A 20,337-nucleotide genomic window follows, 5' to 3' on the forward strand; every position below is an offset into this window, starting at 1 on the left:
ATAATAATAATAATTAAGACTCGTTTCTACTGTCTTTTGAGATAAGGTTGAATAATAAGGAATGAATGATATGGCTATGCTATCAGGAATAGCAACAAAAGAGTCGCTCGCTTTTGCTTCGTCTGCTCTAAATTATCTGCGAATGATACTGCAAGTATGGTATGTGTGACTTGGTGTTCTCTGTCAAGAACCAGGAACGGAGACGGGAACCCAGTTGCGTTAGTTTCTTAGTTTTATTTGAAAAGATACGTAAGCTGGCACCCACGATCCAGTGATTGTTGACTGTGGGGAGCAGGTCGCTCGGGATGCGGAAGTGGCACTTCTCTGGCGAGCGATAGCGGTGTCGAAGGGGGAAAAGCAGGTCGGGTTACCGGGGCGCAGAAGCAGAGACATGATCAAACGGAAACAGGTCGAAGCCGGGAAACGTACGGGAGTCAAAAACAGGGAGTCAGGTTCGGAAGGCTTGCCTTAGCGGGAGCTGAAGGTTCGCAACGATCAAACGCCGGTAACAGGGAGCCGGGGGGTTTAAAAAGTGGCAAGGAGCCAATCAGCGACCAGGGCTGTTGGCGCCACCGGGGCAGCCGCAGGTGCCCCGAATCAGTAATCATGACAGTTCTCTGTCGGATCTATGAATTTTTTGGTCCAAATTGTCATTAGGTGTGAATGAGCGGGTGAGCTGCCCATCTCTCTGTGCCCTGCAACTGGCTGGCAACCAGTCCACTGCCCGAAGATAACTGGGGTAGGCTGCAGCACTCCCGCGACCCTAGTGAGGATAAGCAGCGCAGAAAATTGATGGATGTTCACTATATGACGCAGCTTTGAAATTCATTGACACCCTGCACATTAGTTAAAACACTTGTATAGATCATCAGCCCCACTAAAATTTGGATAATAAACAAAAACCTTTGTTAAACTGGTTAAAAACATGTTTATTTGTGCTTGCTTTTGGGGTGGTCAACCAGCAAATTAGGAAAACAAAAGAAAAACCTACCGTATTAATTGTTGTATAAAAAAAAAGACCTGAGTTTTTGTGTGCATAATACACAAAACCTTGGTAGTGACAGGAATTGAACCTGGGCCGCTGTGGTGAGAGCGTCGAACTCTAACCACCATTGGTATAAATCAGTGCTTTCCAACCTTTTGGAGCCAAGGCCCACTTAATGATTAGAAAAACTCGTGTTACACACCCATCTAAAATATTTCAAAATAATTTGATCAAATTCATGTTCTTTTTTAAAAAACAAAACTTATATGATCCCTTTATTGAATTGAAAACATTTTTGAATACAATTTGGGGTCACTGTGGTTCAGGAGGGGACACAGATTATTCATTTTGGTTTATTTTTACTGTGATTTTGGATTTCATTATATTTCACAACATTTTTTGAAAAATACTTGAAATGATACACATATGAACATTTTCTTTACTACTGTCTAAATTTTTAAAAGTCAAAATAATTAAAATCAGAAAAATATGTGCAAGACCTTTTTTTTGATATATTTTATTGTTTTGCAGTGTTATCCGAAGTAGCTTCATCAAACAAAATACGTCAATATACTGTTTCATCGGCAGGCATTTGAATAGAAAAATAAGAAAGTAGTCATTTGCCTCCTACTGAAGTGGATTAAATTTATAGTTACTCAGATGTTCATTGGATGAAAGCAAGGATAGCAACCAATGGCATGCTTTTTTTTAAAAGATAAAATTGGGCAATTTCCCGCGGCACACTAGATGAGGTCTCACGGCACTCTAGTGTGCCCCGGCACACTGGTTGAAAAACACTGAATGGAAAACGGACTGAACATATATTTTTAATGAGCTTCCATATAAAGCACGGTTCTCCAACCTTTTTCAAGCTAAGAGCAACTTTTTGTTACTAATTAGCACAAAAGTCATCCGGTTTGATTTGCATTTCTAGAAAAACAAACCGTGTATACCATTATGTTATTATGTTATTACTCGGTTAATTATTGAAAGTAGGGTTACATAGACACAGTCAACCACTACAAAAATAATTTGACTAAAAAAATCACAATGATCAAGCGGGGACACTCAGGGAGCACCCTGGTGCCTATGGGCACCACATTGAAGACCCTTAATATGAAGGATTCCCAAGCAACGTACAATCAAATTAAGGTTTGGGTTCGGGAGACACCATGACTGTAAATTGTAGTTGAGACTGTGCCCTGTATATATTGGCCAGAACCCATTGTATTATCAGGGTTGCTGACACATTAAAAAGGCATTGGTTTTTAGTTATCTTTAGTCATGGCACCAGAGACTAATGTTAAATTTGTTGTGCATTTCACATGATACAATGACAAAACATTTGTACCCTACAATGCTTGAAATAGAAGAAGAAAATATAATTTATTGTCATCGTAAGACGTAAAACAAACAACCAAATTAACAATTGTCAATGGTACAGTGAGTAAAAATTGTACGATAATGAGAAAAAAAATCTACTCTTGTGGTCCAGTGGTTAGAATTTGCCGCGCTCTCACCGTTGCGACCCGTGTTTGATTCCTGTTGCATCCAATTGCACAATTTGAGCTGAGAACCAGTGAAACGAAATTTCATATCGTTTTTCTAATCAAAAAAAAAGTGGTGTGCAGTATACACAAATAAGTACGGTAGATAAAATCCCAGGGATGTGCAAAAAGCTCCTAGGGAAAATCTGGTTTTTCTGGAAAGGTGCAGCCCACTCGTTGGATAATGACGTTAGCGGCGTAGTGGCCCGCTCGGATGCACTCCTCCAGGGGATGCTCCTGGACTAGCGCCGACAGGAACCCTGGTGGAAATAAGAGTTATTGAGAAGTAAATAATACAGCAATCCCTTGCTGTATCGTGGTTTACTTTTCATGATTTTGCAACTTTGCGGGTTTTCATCATGCATTGTGTTCTGCATTCTAGCCCGGGGGTCACACAAAAATGGTAAAAGAGCCATATGGACCGAAAAGCAAAAAAAAACAATTTGTCGGAGCTATAAAAAAATAAAAGGCTGCAAATAGAATATTTGACAAACACCACCTTTACCTTTAAAATATTCTACTGTGCTTGCTGTGGCCATTTTTTGGCTGAAATCATCATTGCAGCCTCAGTCAGGCTGCTTTTATTCTGTGTGCAATGCAAGTATGCAAAATTCTTATGTGCGCTGGAATGAACTAATCCTTTTTATCTTTTATGGGGTTTGGTTAGCATTTGGACTCTATTTTAAACAGTCATTTTTCTTAATTTGACCATTTTTATCCTGGAATAAAAGAAAACCCGCGAGCATGCAAGTGAAATCACTATTTTCCCCCTAATCCCACCGCCTCCTTTTATCCAGCCTAAGGTGCTCAGTGGCTGGAACACCAATGATAAAAGTAAGATAAAAGCAGATAGGCATGGCGGAAAAAAACCCCAACTCTGAACTCAGTTGGACATTGTTGATACATAATAAAGAGATAAGATGTTTAATTTTAATTTTTTAAGGACACCCCAAACTATGCACCCCACCCTCGAGTAAAGTACTTGTATAAATGCCTGAGCCTAAAAATAGTGTAAGTTCTTTAGTTTAAATGTATGATTCTAGTTCGCAGGTTTTGACTGTCGCGGGTTCTTTTTGGAACGCGACCCTTGCAAAAAAAAAAATGGATTACTGCATGCGGAAACAGATGGTCCCCACTTCCTGGCGTACCTCCAACAAAGGCATCCCCAGCTCCGTTGGTGTCCACGATGCGGTTCTGATCGATATCCACAACGGGGAACATCGTCACTTGCTCACCTGGGAAAAAAATCAGATTGATTCACGTGACAGAAAATAATTGAGAAGCACTACTTTAAGGTAAGACTGCCAATCAAAGTATTTGAGTATTTATTTGTAAATCTGCCTGCCTCACCAGAACCTTACCTCACTGCACAACAATGAATTGCACACATGAGAACAAAAAATAAACAGCATTAGTGAGTGTGTCTTATTTTTGTTTACTCTCTGAATTTTTGCCAACTGGAAAATCACACAGCACAGTGTTCTTAAATAAACACAATAATCTCATTTTATTAGCTATCAGCTGCTGCGGATTAATCACATGGTTAACATTTAAAGTTGGTTTCTTTTCTCCCCCTGGCAAATTGATGATAAATACTGATAAAATAGGAAGATTGGGCTTGCTTATAGCGTGAAGCAACCCACTCCAAATCATTTGGACACATGAAATGTCACGCTATGAATGATGCACCAATGAGACATAAGAACATATTTGGACCTGCGGCAACAACATCCTTACAGAAATTACCTTTACCAATGTGTCAACCCCGCATTTTATCCTAATTTAATAATAGCAAGTTATACAATGATAGATCTATAAGCTACTCTCGCACACAGGGTCGGTAACCAATGGCCCTCAAGTCATATATGGCTCGTTTCATGAGTGCATCTGGCCCGGAGATAAAATAGAAAATACACAATTACTTATTCCATTGATACATGCAACGCTGAAACTACACTCACTCTCAATGGGGTTCAGTCCAATATTTATAGGGAACAGTATTGACTACAGTTTACAGTCAAGGTATCACACCAACAGACCCCTTTTTAGCTGTAAATCAAGAAATAATTCTTTAAATGGAAGCTCAATAAACAATTTATGTCCATTGTTGAGACACTTTATGATGAAAACACACAGAACAAACTGTAAACACCTTAAAACTATGGAAAAGCACTCAGAGCATTTTAAATGGATGAGCTGTAGGAATGGGAAGTGCTATACACACAGCACTGAAGGTAAATAAGTCAGTATCCTCCGAAGCAGTATTTTGAGACATTTTTACAAAATAACTTGCTTGCACTTTGTTTTGAAAACGTTAATTAGGACGAAAATGACTGTCACCACCCTTAAGTAGCTGCGGTAGAGAGACGCATTTTAAGTTTTATAGTTATATTGATATAAAACACAGGCTCTGGCATTATTATAATTTCATATAATTTATCAAATCATTAAATGTGCTGAAGATTTAGCTTTTGTCTGGAAAGCCTGTTTGGCAGTTTTGTTGACTTTTGTCTTAAAATATTTGGAGTGGCTCTCTCAAGAAAAATATCAAAATACTTTTGTTTTTATGGCTCTCTAGAGTCAACAAGGTTCCCGACCCCTGCTCTAACATACTCTCAGACTTGTTTAAAACTAGAGTGGAACCGTGCAGAAAACGCGACCATTACACTACCACACATGTCCTGTCAAAAAAGCCTTCAAAATAAAAACATGCAGCATTTACTGAGAGAAAAACTGCAAAAATGATATGTTATTTCTAAAAGTTAGCTAGCTGCTTGTTAGCGATACGTTGGATTTGGCATTTTTTAAATGTTAAACTTACGAATGTTAATTTTACAAGTTTTTTACATTTATAGAAATTTATTACATATTTTCGCGTGAGAAAGTCATTTGAGGGGGCTTTAAACCTTAATGCTTTTTTTAATATTATAATTTTTTTGGTTTGTTGCAAATTTAATACCAAGAAAACATGTATCACAGTACAGTTGGTTGGGTTAGAACATAACACAAGTTTATACACTTTTTATAATACTTTTTTGGGACTAAATCAAGTTTATAACGGACCTTATTTAGCCTGAAATCGAATTTACAAATCACATCGGATTAAAGTCAGAAGTCTCACTTTTTTGTAAGAAATGTTATTTCAAACGTTTTCACTTTAAAAATTTTCCTTCTGAAATGATCACCTTGAAGTAAAAATTCATAAGTCAGAATTCATATTTTGAAGTGAGAAAATAAATACTCATCAGGCATTTTCCACATATTTCCACGGTTTTTATCTCTAGCCACTCATGATAGCCACTTGTGTGCAGGCTATGGCCGATATGATTATTTTTAGTACCTCCTTGTAAATAAACATTGCTCTTGATCTGCAACCTCGTTTAGGGTGTTTAAATTTAAGCAAAAAAAAGTGCTTATTTTCAATAACATATAAATGATGTTGACCTCAGGAACCTGCCAACCAGACATACTGTTCATGTTGGTGATGTCTGTTTACAGTTTGTTCATTCTGCTCTTGCTGAGATTTTCCTTGCTCTCATGTAAGTTTTAGATCAGGGGATGGTGCAATAGTAGTCCATAGTCTGTATAGCCCTTTGAGGCTTCTTGTGATTTAGGCCTGTACAAATAAACATGACAGGACATGAAATGATCTGTCATCAGTATATGATTCAACTATGATTTTTTTATTTGCTGTGTAATCCAATTTTAGATACGAACATTGTCAAAAAATATCCGGACATTTATGTAAGTTAGATTTTGCATTGTGTGCACCTAGTTCCGAATAAAAGAACAGTACTGTAGTTCTTCTTTTTGCCACTACCAGTGTGTGGCGCTGTGAGAGGTAACCCAGCATCCACTACAAAGAAGAAATCCGCATCCTCTTCCTATTTTGTGTGTAAACATTCTATACTGTATCTCCAGCACGCTAAGAACTTTCACATTTGTATTGTTAAATATCTCGTGCATTCAATATGGTTGGTGTAAAATGTAAAGAAGAGGCGAGCCCTTTCATTTAAAATGAAAGTGGAATATGAAAGCTTGATGCTGTTGAGAAAATGGTTGGATCGCTTTTTTCGGCCACTTTATACCACAGAGGAGGAACTCTTGAAGCTCATCTTCCAAAAGTAAGTTAAACTTAACTTTATTTAGCTTTATACAGCATTTTATTTATCTTTATAGAGCATTTCATTTTATGAAATGTTGATTTTTTTTTAGTACGAAATAATACAGGTTACTTATACAAGCCTAAAACATACTTATATAAACCTTAAACATACAAAATATAGCACTGAAACAATGTATGAACAAATTAATTTATTTAAAGGTGGCGTATGCAACTTGAAATTTTGCTACTCTCTGCCGCCATCTCCTGGCTTAAAGTCATCATTGCAGCCTCAGTCAGCTCATTCTTCAAGTACTTATAAACTCTTCTCTTTTTTTTTGCGGTTTAAGTTGGCGCTTGGACTGTATGTGAAACAAACCCTTTCTTACTTTTATAATCTTCAGGCTACACTAACAAAAACAAAACGAGAATGAGCATGAAATCACTCTCCACTCTTGAGCCCACCTTCCTGCTTTCTAATGTGTTGAAAGTCCTGGAACGGCAGTGCTAAAAGTAAGCTTAAAGTAAATAAGCGCAGTGTAAAAAATTACAAAGGTTCTTTGAACTGAGTTGGGCATTGTTAATACATACTAAATAAATATAATATTATAGTTTCAACTTATTAAAGACACCTCAAATGACGCACCCCACCATGAACTATTAATGTCTGGAACAATTATTAGGAATTACATTTTTTCAATCAACTTTTTCTTATATGACATGACACAAGCTTCATTTTACAGAGCCCCCACTCCAGAGGTAACAAAGACCATAACACTAAACTGATAATTGTAAATTTGCGGGAAGAATGTCAAACGTTTGGCTTTTGACACTCAACCAGTGAAAAGAAAGAGGGAAAAGAAGCGCTTGTAATTGCGTGCCTTTTGTTCCTAATATCCTCATTACGGCGCTTGTGTGGCGCTGATTAAAACGGAGAAGGTCTTTCAACAGGAACCTCTTTGAAATTAGTATCAATTAAGCCCTTTATTAGTCAGTATTTCTCTCAAAAGTGCCAACCGGTGGAGAACAAAACCGCTGTGGTTCGGACGCCGCAGATTAAATGAAGTACACAGATGTGGGGGGGTTTCATTTTTTTCATCGACACCACCAGCATCAAACATTGTCAAACTGAGCCCCGTGTTAGGGTCTGACGAGTCTCTTCCCACCAGAGGGCCCCAACCGGGTTTTGATTTGGGCACAGGTGTGTCCAAATTAAACCCTGGTTGGGGCCCTCTGACGGTAGGTGTTATGTCAGACCCTAAAACTCTGCCTAAATTTTACAACATTGGAGCCCATCTGTCGAGAAGGTACCTGCTTCTAACCGCAGCTCATTTGGGACAATTCCAGAATCGGAGTAGACCAAAGACCTTGAAATTAAGCCAAAATGGATGATTACCTGGTTAATGTTGTTCATGGGTCCCTGAGAAGTTTTTTTATGTGTTCTGTCAGCATAGAGCAAGGGTGAGCAAAGCTTTTGAGTGGCAGGCTGCATTTTGGTGAAAGATTTGGCCGAAGGGCCGGGCAAAGAGGGAAAAAATATTGATCTACTGGATTTTTTGATACCACGGTTCGGTTTGCGGCTCCTTTTACCACCTGGGTCATCGGGGCACTACTGAGGGTACAACACTGGACAGCTCTCTCCACAGGATGATAGTGTGGGTCGTGGCAAAGTTGGCATATGTCCATTACTTGATGTTGTTGGCCCAGTTCTTTTTCCCTTCAACTGTGCCTCAGAGTTCTCAGAGTTCATGTACTTCTGTCAATATTATCAGCACGATGGAGGTTAAGTGACGGTATAGTGCCCAATGCTTACTGTACCTTCATGATGCTCCAAGGCTTCATTCATGAACCTCACCAAGAAGATGATGTGGGCGAGAAAAAGGCAGCCTTGTCTTTGAGCTACTTTGGCAATAATGTCTGGTCCTGACCCCTCTTCTGATATGACAGCGACAAAATACTTACATTTGGTGACAGGTTCGAGCCATTGATTGATGATGGTGATGTTTGTAGTGATTACATGGCATTGTTGGTCAGTACTTTTATTTTCTGTGCTGGTTTTCATCCCATACTCTGTTTATGCCTTTCCAGGCAATTGACAAGATCTCTGAGCTCCTGTTCTTCCCCTGCCAGTCCGCCAATACCAGCAGAAATTAGTGATAGTATAGCCCCAATGCCTACTGTACCTTCATGTTGGTCCACTGCTTCGTTCATGATCCTCTCCAGGGAGATGCTAACTAAAGTTGGAGAGAGAAAGTAGCCTCGTCTTAGGGCCCGGTCACGGGCATATCGAGGCTGAATCACGGCCAGAAATTTCTGCCAGTGAAGCAGACGCTGCTGGACGCTTTGAGATCGTGATACAGACGAGATACAGCCGTGCTTTACACGCGGCAAGAAATTCACACGCGGTTGGCAGCGCGAAAAAGTTTTGCGCTGCTCAAAACTTTAGACCACGGGTAACCGCGGGTGGCACACGCGGTACACACGAGGTAATGACGCGGTACAGACGCGGAACGACGTGCTACGGCTGCGGCCAGGGCTTGGTTACACGCGGGTAGGACGCGAAATTTTAGCGGGTAAGCGCGGGTGGAGCACGGTCATAGCACGTTTGTTCTGCGCCTGTATCGCGGTGTTATCACGTGAATTAGCGTGTGTAACGCGTGTGACAGTCAAACGCCTTTCTGCGCCTGTATCGCGGTGTTATCACGTGAATTAGCGTGTGTAACACGTGTGACAGTCAAACGCCTTTCTCCACGTATATACAGTGCGATTTGCCGAGCACACGTCAGTTGTGCTCGAGACGTCAAGGGGTGAACATGGATCCCCGTCACCGTAGTGACCTCTTCTTAATCCATTTTTATTTCTTGACATTTCTTTTCATTTCATAACAAGATAATAAAATAAAAATGAAAAACTATTACAATAATAACATATTGGCTTCTTCTTCGGTGCCATAGCTTGAAATCTTTATCTTCACGGGACTGTGTCTTGAGCGGTTATGATTTCTACAGCCCGGCTCGGCAGCTTTTATACCCGTGGTCCAAACGCGGAAAGGACATGAAACTGACGCGATGAGGAAGCGGAACAGTCGCCGACGTCTGTTTTGCGGGCATACCACGGATGAACAACGGGTTGGCCAATTTTGCGCATTTTCTACCGCGGGCAAAAAAAAAAAACGCAAAATTTTGCCCGCGACCAGGCCCTTACACCGACTGTGGTTTGAAACCTTGCTCGAATGGTACCATTGAACATTGCTGCACTGCTGGCATTGGCCATACTGAAGTTTCTAGCCAATGTTGTACTTTTGCATGGTGGCCCACATGGCAAGTTTCCACCCTCTGTCAAACGCCTTCTTGAAAACCACAAGGACAGGATACGTTTCTCGGGTGTTGTTCAAACTTCCCACATCGGATGCGCTGATTAAAAATTGTTCTGTGGTCCTCCTTCCTTCCCTGAAACCTGCTTGTTCTTCGGCTAGGATGTTTTCAGCCTGTGGTTTCAGTAGGACCTTTAGCATAACTTGACTTGCATGGCTGATGAGTCTAATGGTTCTGTAGTTGGAGCGTAGTTGGACGTTTCCTTCTTTAACTCCACCCGGCGGAGTAAAGGCCCACATTAAACCACACCCCCTACATTGCATATTACCGTACTTTTATTGCAGTGTGTATTTTATGTAGCACTATTTAAATACTCTATACAACACGCTACAGTGGGTATTAGCACGTACATTGGGTATTTGTATATTGTATTCTCTTTGCTTTATTATTGTATTGTTCTCAGCGAAGGGATGCTGCTGGAAATGTGGATTTCCCTGCGGGGATGAATAAAGTATCCATCTATCTATCTATCTATCTATCTATATATCTATCTCTTTGGTAGCATAATTACCGTATTTTCCGCACTATAAGGCGCACCTAAAAGTCTTAATTTTTTTTCAAAAGCTGACCATGCGCCTTATAATACAGTGCGTCTTATTTATGGATCAACATTAAATCACAAGGTCTCGCAACTTACGCAACAGCCGCCGACTCGATTTTCCCCCGAACGTGGAGTAGTCGGCGGTGTATGCTGGGATTTATATACCGGCGTTTCATTGGCTAACCAATGTGTCAATCATCATTTGAATCGATCACTATTGGCTGAAGTTATTCGGAGCCTCGGATTGGCTAGAGCGCCAAAAAAAAAACCTGCAATTGGCCAAAAAAGATGTATCAATCATCCATTGAATCAATCGCTATTGGCTGAAGTTATTCAGAGCCTCGGATTGGCTAACAAACCCTGCAATTGGCCGAGTTTAGCAATGGCGTAGCAAGCTTAGCAAGCTTGCTAAAGTACACCATAAAGAAACATGTTTTATTAGTCTGTATTTGCAAATAATTTACTCTCCTGGATTTACTTCACTCACGGTTGTAATAAGACCATGATTGCGTATCATTATTGAATGTGAGAACTTAGGTGAGCTATGCGGCTTTATATTTTCCCAGTATCTTGTTTTAGAACGATCTTGATGTTGCTGTGATGAGTTGAGTGAATTAAACTCAATTCCAAGTGTTTATTGTCATATGCACAGTAAAGTTGCGAGCGAAAAAGAAAATAGAAACTAAGGAATGGTTGGCATTTCTTGAATCCCAAGACTTTAACCTTCCGAACGATGCATTTGAGTGACATTGTACGGACACTGCATCCGCACGTGTCTACGACACGTATTTGCTTCTTTGCAGGCTTTGGGAATGTTAAGGGGGTTATCAGTTGGACTGAATCATCTGACTGTTTTGTCGACGTTCCCATTGTAGCGCCTTATAATCCGGTGCGCCTTATCTATGGAAGCTATAGGACCAAAAACTATTTTTGGGGGGTGCGCCCTATAATGTGGAAAATACGGTACTAGCAATTTTGTCCATGGTTATGGCCACTCTGGGCAGCACGGCGAACTAGTGGTTAGCGCGTGTGCAGCACAGTTCTGAGGTCATGGGTTCAAATACAGCTACCAACCTTCCTGTGTGGAGTTTGCATGGTGTCCCCGTGCTTGCGTGGGTTTCCTCCGGGCACTCCGGTTTCCTCCCACATTCCAAAAACATGCATGTCAGGTTAATTGGCCGGTCCAAATTGTCCCTAGGTGTTAATGAGTGAGCGAAATGTCTGTGCCTGTGTGCCCTGCGACTGGCTGGCAACCAGTTCGGGGTGACCCCTGCCCACTGCCCAAAGATAGCTGGGATGGGCTCCAGCACCCCCACGACCCACTATAAGCGGTGGAGATAATGGGTGGATGGATGGATAGCCACTCTGCTTTTTGTCAGATCAATTTGCAAATTATTGTCAAAATGTCTAATTAGTGGTACCTCTACTTAAAAATGTCTCTACATACAAAAGTTTTAGGTTAAAAACTACCCGAACGGGAACATATCGCCTCTAGTTCCAAAGGCGTTTCAGCGTTTCGAAATTTGTAGGGACCTCAGGGTCTCCTTGAGTGGGGTGGATTTTGAGTTTGGAGCAGTATTCTGTCCATCTATTTATGATCTCTTTTTCCTCTGTTAGGCTATTCCATGCTTCATCCTGAATGTTTTTTGCTGACTTTTGTTTGTGTTAGGTGTTTAACAACCAGGATGTGCATTTTAAATTTGTTTCTGTGAGTTATTGAAGTATGCGAGATGAGCAAAACACTCTGTTAAAAAATATTCTCAACATGGACTCTAATAGCTGTAAATATTACTTTTTGCAGGTGCGCCTTGAGGGGTAAAATGAGGTCCACTGTGCTTTCACCAAGCACCTTCCATGTAAAAAATAACTTCTTCATAGTCTGGAAAGGCTGCCGTTGGGGGGCGGCCAAAAAAATGAAACGCAGCAGGAGAAAGAAACCGCCTTTTTGGCAACGCTGGGAATTGAGTTGACTTTCAATATGCTTCTTATGCTGCACCCGTCAAGTTGAAGACATTACACATGCCTGTAATTACTGCATCCAGAGGCACGAGGAACCTCACCAACAGTGATCCATAAGGATGAAACATTTGAAAAAGCGTGCCGGGCAGACTTCATTTGCGCTTATTGATTTTGGCTAATAGGATGCACACCACATAAACATCCTTATTGACGGAGCCAACGAGACTTAAATCAGTGACGTAGGGTGAGGTTCGTATCTGGTGAGTCTTTTAGGGTCTGACATTCCTACTATTACAAGAGGGCCCCATCCGGGGTTTGAACTGGGCTCATGTGTGTCCAATTACTAAGCAAAAGAAATACGTAAAAAACTAGTCTTATTAATAATATTCATAATATGATGTGCAAATTTAGCAATTTTGAAAAAGAAAATCCACAAATTGTAAGTTGAGTGAGAAAAAAATGTTAGGACTGAATTACTATTAAGGATTGACCAATATGTTTTTCTCTCAATACTCTTCTTGTCGGCTGAAAAATAGTCTGTGTAATATAGTGTAATAATCTGTGAAGCCCTTTGAGACTCTTCGTGATTTAGGGCTATACAAATAAAGATGACTTGACTTGACTTAATATCAGTGGTCTAGATTTACAGACATGTCGGGACTCAGGAGTAAGCAGAGTTGCTGCTGTATCTTCCGCTCAAATGTTATTCTTCCTGCTTCAGTGTCTCTGCCCTCGGTCGGTTATACAATCAAAAGGTGTGGGGTGGGTCGTGTGTGAGACAGAAGGTGGAAGAGAGAAGGAGCGGCTTGGCTGCATCTGAGCCTAAAGACCTCATTTTAAATACATTAATTTGGCCCGTCAAATAGGTAAAAATGGCACCAGTGTCGAGTTCCCAAATATCGGTTCCGGTAATCGGCCCACCTGAAATAAATATATTAATATAATACATTTTCAATTTTAGATTTCAAGTATTTTTAGGTGCTATGTTAGCTAGTTAGCTGAGAAAGAATGTTATAAAGTTTCAATTTCAAATGTTAAATCATGATAAAATAATGATAAAACCTTTAAATCGAAATCAATCTTAGTATATCTCTCAGAGGAGTCATTTTGTTTGATGCCAACATAAGAAGCAAAATTGCATATAAAGGGTAATAATGTTTATTGTTGATGTTACAGCAGTTCAAAACTAAGTATCATTGAAACCTACTTTTTTTCCAATAAATACAAAATTAAGACCTAAAATTTGCGGGTCAATAAATACAAATAGCTATACCACAAGAATGTTTGGTACATTAACCCTAAATAAAAACAGATATTTTAATCGCAGGACGGGATGAAAACTCCAAGAAATTAACAGCAATTCACTGAACTTTGTGTGTTGTATATTTACATAACTCTAATCTTGGAATTAATATAAACCAGCACGTATTAGTCTGACTCGGGGATGCAGATGTTGTCGATTACTGAATTTGACACTAAGGTCACCAATCAAGCGCAACAAACAAACTTATGATGCCAAAATAAACAACAAAATTCACGTCAAAATACATGACCAAATAAATACCAAAATAAATGAATGACAAAACACATAAATAAATGAAAGAATTGGATTATACTGTGCATTTAAGTAATACGGGATTTACCTCTGTGTTCATTTATTTACATTGTTTTATTTACATTGTTTATTTACAGGATTGGGGAATAATGAAATACATGTATTGGCATCAAGATCCTCCCAAAAAAGTACTTATATCCCGTTAGAGTTACAAAAATAAAATCCGGCCCTCCAAACACAACTGGTCATATCATAGTAAATAAAGTGCTACTAATGAAAACACATTTTTTTGAGTGCCAACTTTGTCCACACTGTTTCTTTGTGTGTCTACAACAATAATATTACAGAAATGCGACACAATACTACAAAATGACGACGAAACTATCAAATTTAGTTCTTAAATTTAGGTTTTCGGTATAATTTAGGGTTGTCAAGATCAAGTAAGGGTTTCAATGTGAGTTAGATATTCAAATTAGTTGTTATATTACTGGTTACTTCAAAATATTAGGTGGTCAAACAAGGATTGAAACATGTGTTCTGGGTAGGGGTGTCATTATAAGATTTTTAGGTTTCCAAAATAGACTTCCAAGTTACTGCTTTTTGTCCAAATAGATGTTTCAAGAGTTTTAAAAGGCACATTCAGCAACTACTCAATCAAGATATCAAGTTTATTTCAATTACTTTAATATTATGGTATTTGGATGACGTTGCTGATTAGATTTTTCAACATGTGTCTTAAAACTGTATCGGGTTATGTTTTTAAAGGAACTCTCCCAACCGTGTTTATTTATATATGTATTTTCACATACTGTACGTCACGATCGTTCCTCCACAAAGACCTAAATCTAAAATGACTGCTACGTAAGAACCCTACGAGTATAAAAAGCGAGTGTTCTCACCTTTTATTACGGTCACTTTCACCTTTCTTTTATCATGAGCGAAAGGGCAGACAAATGATAAAAGAGAAACGATGCTGGTAAAAAAAAGAATAAAGACTCAAAGACACTGTGGATAGAAGCTACTTAGCCTGCGCTAACGAGATAACGGCATTATAATTTACTTTACCTGAACGCATGCCCATTCAGATTTGACACCATTTTTAAACAAGGGCAGCAAGGGGAGCAGCCTGCTCGCTCCCACAGGGCATCAACACATTTGTATTGACATACATTGTGTCAAATTAAGGGTTAAAAACTTATAAGGTTTTAGCATTGGTGTACCTTAGTTAGGTATTGTTTTATTGGTTCATATTATCCCTTACATCGAAAGTAGTTTACATTAAGCCAGTCCATGGTGTTTCACTATATCTGTTAGCATCAAGCTAGCTGAGGATGTGCATGTTCATTGTGTTTACTACATTGCTTGACTTTAAGTATTTTGTCCTGTATTTTGTTGTCAAATATCAAGTTATTCATTTATTTAGTTATATGGTTTGTCTTGTGTTTTCTTATGTATTTTGTTGTGTATTTGGTCAAAATTTTGTTGTGATTTTTGTCTCATACTTTATCATGTATTAAGTCATTTATTTTTCTGTTATGTAGTTTGTCGTGTATTTTGTCATGTATCGTGTTGTCTATTGGTCATAAATTTTGTCCTGTATTTTGTCGCGTACCCTGTCATTTTTAAAGTTGTTTTTTTCTTTTGTTATGTAGTTTGTTTACTTTCTCATGTATTTTGTTGTATATTTTGTCGTGTATTTGGTCATAAATTTTATTGTGTACTATCATTTATTAAATCATTTATTAATTCTGTTATATAGTTAGTCATGTATTTTCTCATGTATTTTGTTGTGTAATTGGTCATACATTTTGTTGTGCATTTAGTCGTGTACTTTTGTCATTTTTTTAATTTGACATTTATTTTATCATTCATTTTTGTGAATTTTGGCATGTATTGTGTCGTGTATTTTATTGTGTATTTCCTTAGTGTTTTGTCACGTAATTTGTCATTAACTTTGTCATCAATTTAATTTATTATATATTTTGTCGTGTATTTTTGAATAAGGCAGAAAAGTAAAAAGGGGTTCAAGAGATGATAGGAGAAGAGTATGAATGGATTAGTAGAAGAGAAGTGGAGTGTGGAAATGGAATGGTAGTGGTTTAAAGAGGCAGTGTTGAGGAGTGTGAAAGAAACGTGTGGAATGAGAAAAGTTGGTCGAGGTATAAGGAAAGGAAGTGAATGTTGGAATGATGAGGTCTCAGAGGCTGTGACAGAGAAGAGACGTACCTTTGAGGAGTGGCTGCAAGACAAGAGTGGTGATACGTATGAAAGGTATAAAGTGAAGCAGCGAAAAGGAAAGCAAATAATGAATGGTGTCGAAAGATAGGAGTGAACTTTGAGGAAAGTAGAAAAGTGTTCTGGAAAGAAGTGAAAAGAGTACGAAAGAGCGAGTCTGGAAAGAAAGAGAAAGTGAAAGATAAGGATGGTAGATTGCTGGTTAGCGGAAGTGCAGTCAGGGCGAGATGGGCAGAGTATTTTGAGGAGTTGTTGAATGTGGAAGATGGGAGAGAAGTGAGAGTCGAGGTGATGGGTGGTATGGGGAGAATGCCCGTGCTGGGTTATTTAAATGTAAAACCTGTGGAAACATGGGAGGTGCAAAAGGCACTGAAAGAAATGAAAGGGGGGAAGGCGCCTGGGTTGGATGGTTGTACTGCTGAATGCTTGAAGAAAGGTGGCAGATTGACTGTTTAGTACGCTTGTTGAATGTATGCTTTTTAAGTGGTGTGGTTTCTGTTGATTGGTGTAGTGCATGTGTGGTGCCAATGTATAAGGGTAAAGGTAATAAGTATGAATGTAGTAATTTGAGAGGTATCAGTTTGTTGTCCGTGCCGGGTAAGCTGTATGGAAGTGTCTTGATTAAGAGAGTGAGAGGAAGACCGGATGATGTGATGATGGAGGAGCAGATTGGTTTCAGGAAAGGACGAGGATGTGTGGATCAGGTGTTGGAGGAAGTTGTATGGTGGACTTGGAGCCTGAACAAAGATTTGAGAATGAATAAAATGTTTTTTAGGTGAAGTGTTTGAAGAGTACGTTAGGAGTGACAAGATTGGATGGATTGAGAAATGAAATTGTGAGAGACAAAAATGGAGTAGGAGTGGAACTGAGCAAGGGTGCTAGGTTTTTATATAAGCTGCTTGTTGAAAATAATACTTCAGGGTTAGGGTTAGAGAGTACTCGGTTGGTTTGGACACATGGAGAGGATGGATGAAGAGTCAATGTTAAAAACAATCTAAAGAGCAGAAGAAAATGGAAGGAGACAAAGAGGAAGGCCGCGATTGACATGGATGGATGGTGTTATGAGTGCACTGCAGGAAAGAGGTCTAAATATAGTGGAAGATAGAGCTCTTGTTGGTGATAGGAATGAGAAGAGAGGTGTTGTAAAAGGATAGTGGGATGTTTAGACGTGTTCTAAGGGATGGGCAAGGCACCTGTATGATGCGGCAGGGGTAAACCAGTGAAAGCTGTCGGGTCCTGCAGTTGAAAAGAAGAGTGTGTTGTGTCACCCTGACCCAAGTGACATGGCCACTTTCTTGTGTCCTGTTTCATCTGGAGGGCAAAAGCATTACCAACTTGGGTGCCGAGGTTGTTAACTTGTTTGGGTGCCGAGGTGCTTATCTTGTTTGGGCATTTGAGTTGGCCATGGTCCCAAAATGTTTTTGTGTGTGTCTTCTGCTACTTTTTCCCTTCTTTTCTTTGTTTTTGTGTATGTGTTTGTCTTGCTGTCGGTCACCCCTCTCAAGGTATATGAGCAGGGTAGATTGATAGATAAATGTATAAATTTATCTAGTCCTGTATTTTCCTTGCGCATTTTGTTGTGTATTTTGTCTTGTACTGTGTTGTGTATTTGAACATTTATTTTTGTTGTGTATTTTGGCGTATATTATTTTTGTTTCCAAATTATATGTGCTTGTGGTTAGTGTGTAAGCCCCACAGTGTCAAGGTCCAGGATTCAATTCCAGGTTCAAGATCAACTTAGGGTTTAAATGAGAGTTAGGGATTCAAATGAGTTTTTATATTAGCGGTTGTTCAAAGAATTTCAAAATATTACTTCAAATACGAGCTCGGTGACCTTGGAGGTAGGGCGCCCGCCCCGAGACTGGGCGGTTGCTGGTTCAAGCCTCGGCCGAGTCATGCCTAAGACTTACAACATTGGTACTCATTGCCTCCCTGCTTGGCGCTCGGCATTAGGGGTTGGAACTGGGGGGTTTGGTCACCTAATGACTCCCAACAAATCGGTTGGGTTGAGTGAGGGGGCTGGGAATCCCCTTCTCTGTATCAATCTCCCAGAAAGAGTCAGAAATGTTAATGTGCTCTTGACTCACGCCACCTCCCACTAGGGGGATATCGCTCAGGTATATATATATATATATATATATATATATATATATATATATATATATAGATATCTTATTTTCCGCACTATAAGGTGCACCGGGTTATAGGGCGCACCCCCAAAAAATAGTTATTGGTCCTATATTTTCCATACATAAGGCGCACCGGATTATAAGGCGCTACAATGGGAAAATCGAGAAAACAGTCAGATAGTTCAGTCAAACTTATTACCCCCTTAACATTCCGAAAGCTTGCAAAGAAGCAAATACGTGTCTCAGACATGTACGGAAACAGTGTTTGTACGATGTCACCAATCACTCAAATGCATCGTTCCAAATATCATTCGGAAGGTTAAAGTCTTGGGATTCAAGAAATGCCAAACATTTCTTAGTTTCCATCTTATTTTTTGCTGGCAACTGTGTGGACAGCAAAGTAAGAATTTTATTGTGCAGGGAAACGGGGTTCTTTACTGTGCATATGACAATAAACACTTTGAATTGAATTTTGTTTAAAAATAGACTCATCACAGAAACATCAAGATCGTTCTAAAACAAGATACCGGGAAAATATAAAGCCGCATGGCTCACCTAAGTTCTCTTGCAGCCATCACGTTCAATAATGATACGTAACCATGGTCTTCTTACAACCGTGAGTGTAGTAAATCCAGGAGAGTAAAATATTTACAAATACAGAATAGTAAAAAATGATTTCTCTATGCTGTAGTGCAACCCAACGTGTGATTCACATTCATCTTTTTCGGCCAATTGCAGGCTTTGTTTCGCCCCTTTAGCCTATGCGAGCCTGTAAATGATAAAAAGGATCCGCCCCCTTTACCCCCAAATAACTTTAGCCAATAGTGACTGATTTGAATGATGATTGACACATTGGTTAGGAAATGAAACGCCGGTATATAAATCCCAGCATACACCGCGGACTACTTCGCCTTCGGGGAAAAATCTAGTCGGCGGCTGCTTGCCTTAGTTGCAAGACTTTGCGACTTAATATTGATCCATATATAAGGCGCACTCTATTATAAGGCGCATGGTCAGCTTTTGAAAAAAATAAAGGCTTTTAGGTGAGCCTTATAGTGCGGAAAGTACGGGATATATATATATATATATATATATATATATATATATATATATATATACATCAAATTTAGAATTTAGATGGTCAAATAAGGAATGAAACCTGTGTTGTGGTTAGGATTTCATTATCAGGTTTGCAGACGAAATTAGGGTTCCAAAATGGACTTCCAAGCAATTGTTTTTGATTAAGTTTTAAAGGGACTTTGTGTATTATTTAGCAGCTTCTAATGGTAAAAAACTGCATTCATTCAAAAAAAAAAACATTTTGATATGAATAAGTAATGTTTGTATGATTTTGTAAAAGCATCCATCCAGTCATCCATTATCTGCACGGCTTATCCTCAGTAGGGTCGCGTGAGTGCTGGAGGGCATCCCAGCTATCTTCGGGGAGTGGGCAGGGGACACCCTGAACTGGTTGCAAGCCAGTCGCAGAGCACACAGGGACAGACAATTCGCTCACTTATTCACACCTAGGGACAATTTGGACCGGCTAATTAAGCTGAAATGCACGTTTTTCATATGTGGGAGGAAACCGGAGTGCCCCTGAGAAAACCCACACAAGCACGGGTAGAACATGCAAATTCCACACAGGAGGTTCGATCTCATGACCTCTGAACTGTGCCGCACACTCGCTAACCCCTGCGCCGCCGTGCTGCCTTTGTAATAGCATTGAAACCTAAATTTAATTTTTGATTTGAATTGTAGGGGAAGGGTTTTCAGTATATGGTGGCATGCGAAACTATTAGGCCCACTTAACCTTTATGACCTTTTGCCACATTTCAGACTTCAAACATCAATATTTAAAACTAATTTATTGTGAAGAATCAACAATAAGTGGGACACAATCATGAAGT

At 39.5% G+C, this 20,337-nt stretch overlaps 1 protein-coding gene across 2 annotated transcripts in view; it reads right to left on the reverse strand.

The window, feature by feature from the left end:
- Positions 1 to 214: 214 nt before the first annotated feature.
- Positions 215 to 20,337, reverse strand: part of LOC148346898 (adenosine kinase-like) — a 288,745-nt gene continuing 268,622 nt past the window's right edge. For both annotated transcript variants that reach the window (XM_088323478.1, XM_088323479.1), the window contains exons 10-11: positions 3,681 to 3,767; positions 215 to 2,792 (exon numbers count right to left, since the gene is read on the reverse strand). In XM_088323478.1, coding sequence (XP_088179604.1) covers positions 2,668 to 2,792; positions 3,681 to 3,767 — 212 coding nt within the window. In that variant the 3' untranslated portion in view covers positions 215 to 2,667. The remainder of the gene's footprint in view (positions 2,793 to 3,680; positions 3,768 to 20,337) is intronic.

This window comes from Urocampus carinirostris, chromosome 19 (genome assembly GCF_059441175.1).
Source record: "Urocampus carinirostris isolate Australia breed hairy pipefish chromosome 19, RoL_Ucar_1.0, whole genome shotgun sequence".
Lineage (NCBI taxonomy): Eukaryota > Metazoa > Chordata > Actinopteri > Syngnathiformes > Syngnathidae > Urocampus > Urocampus carinirostris.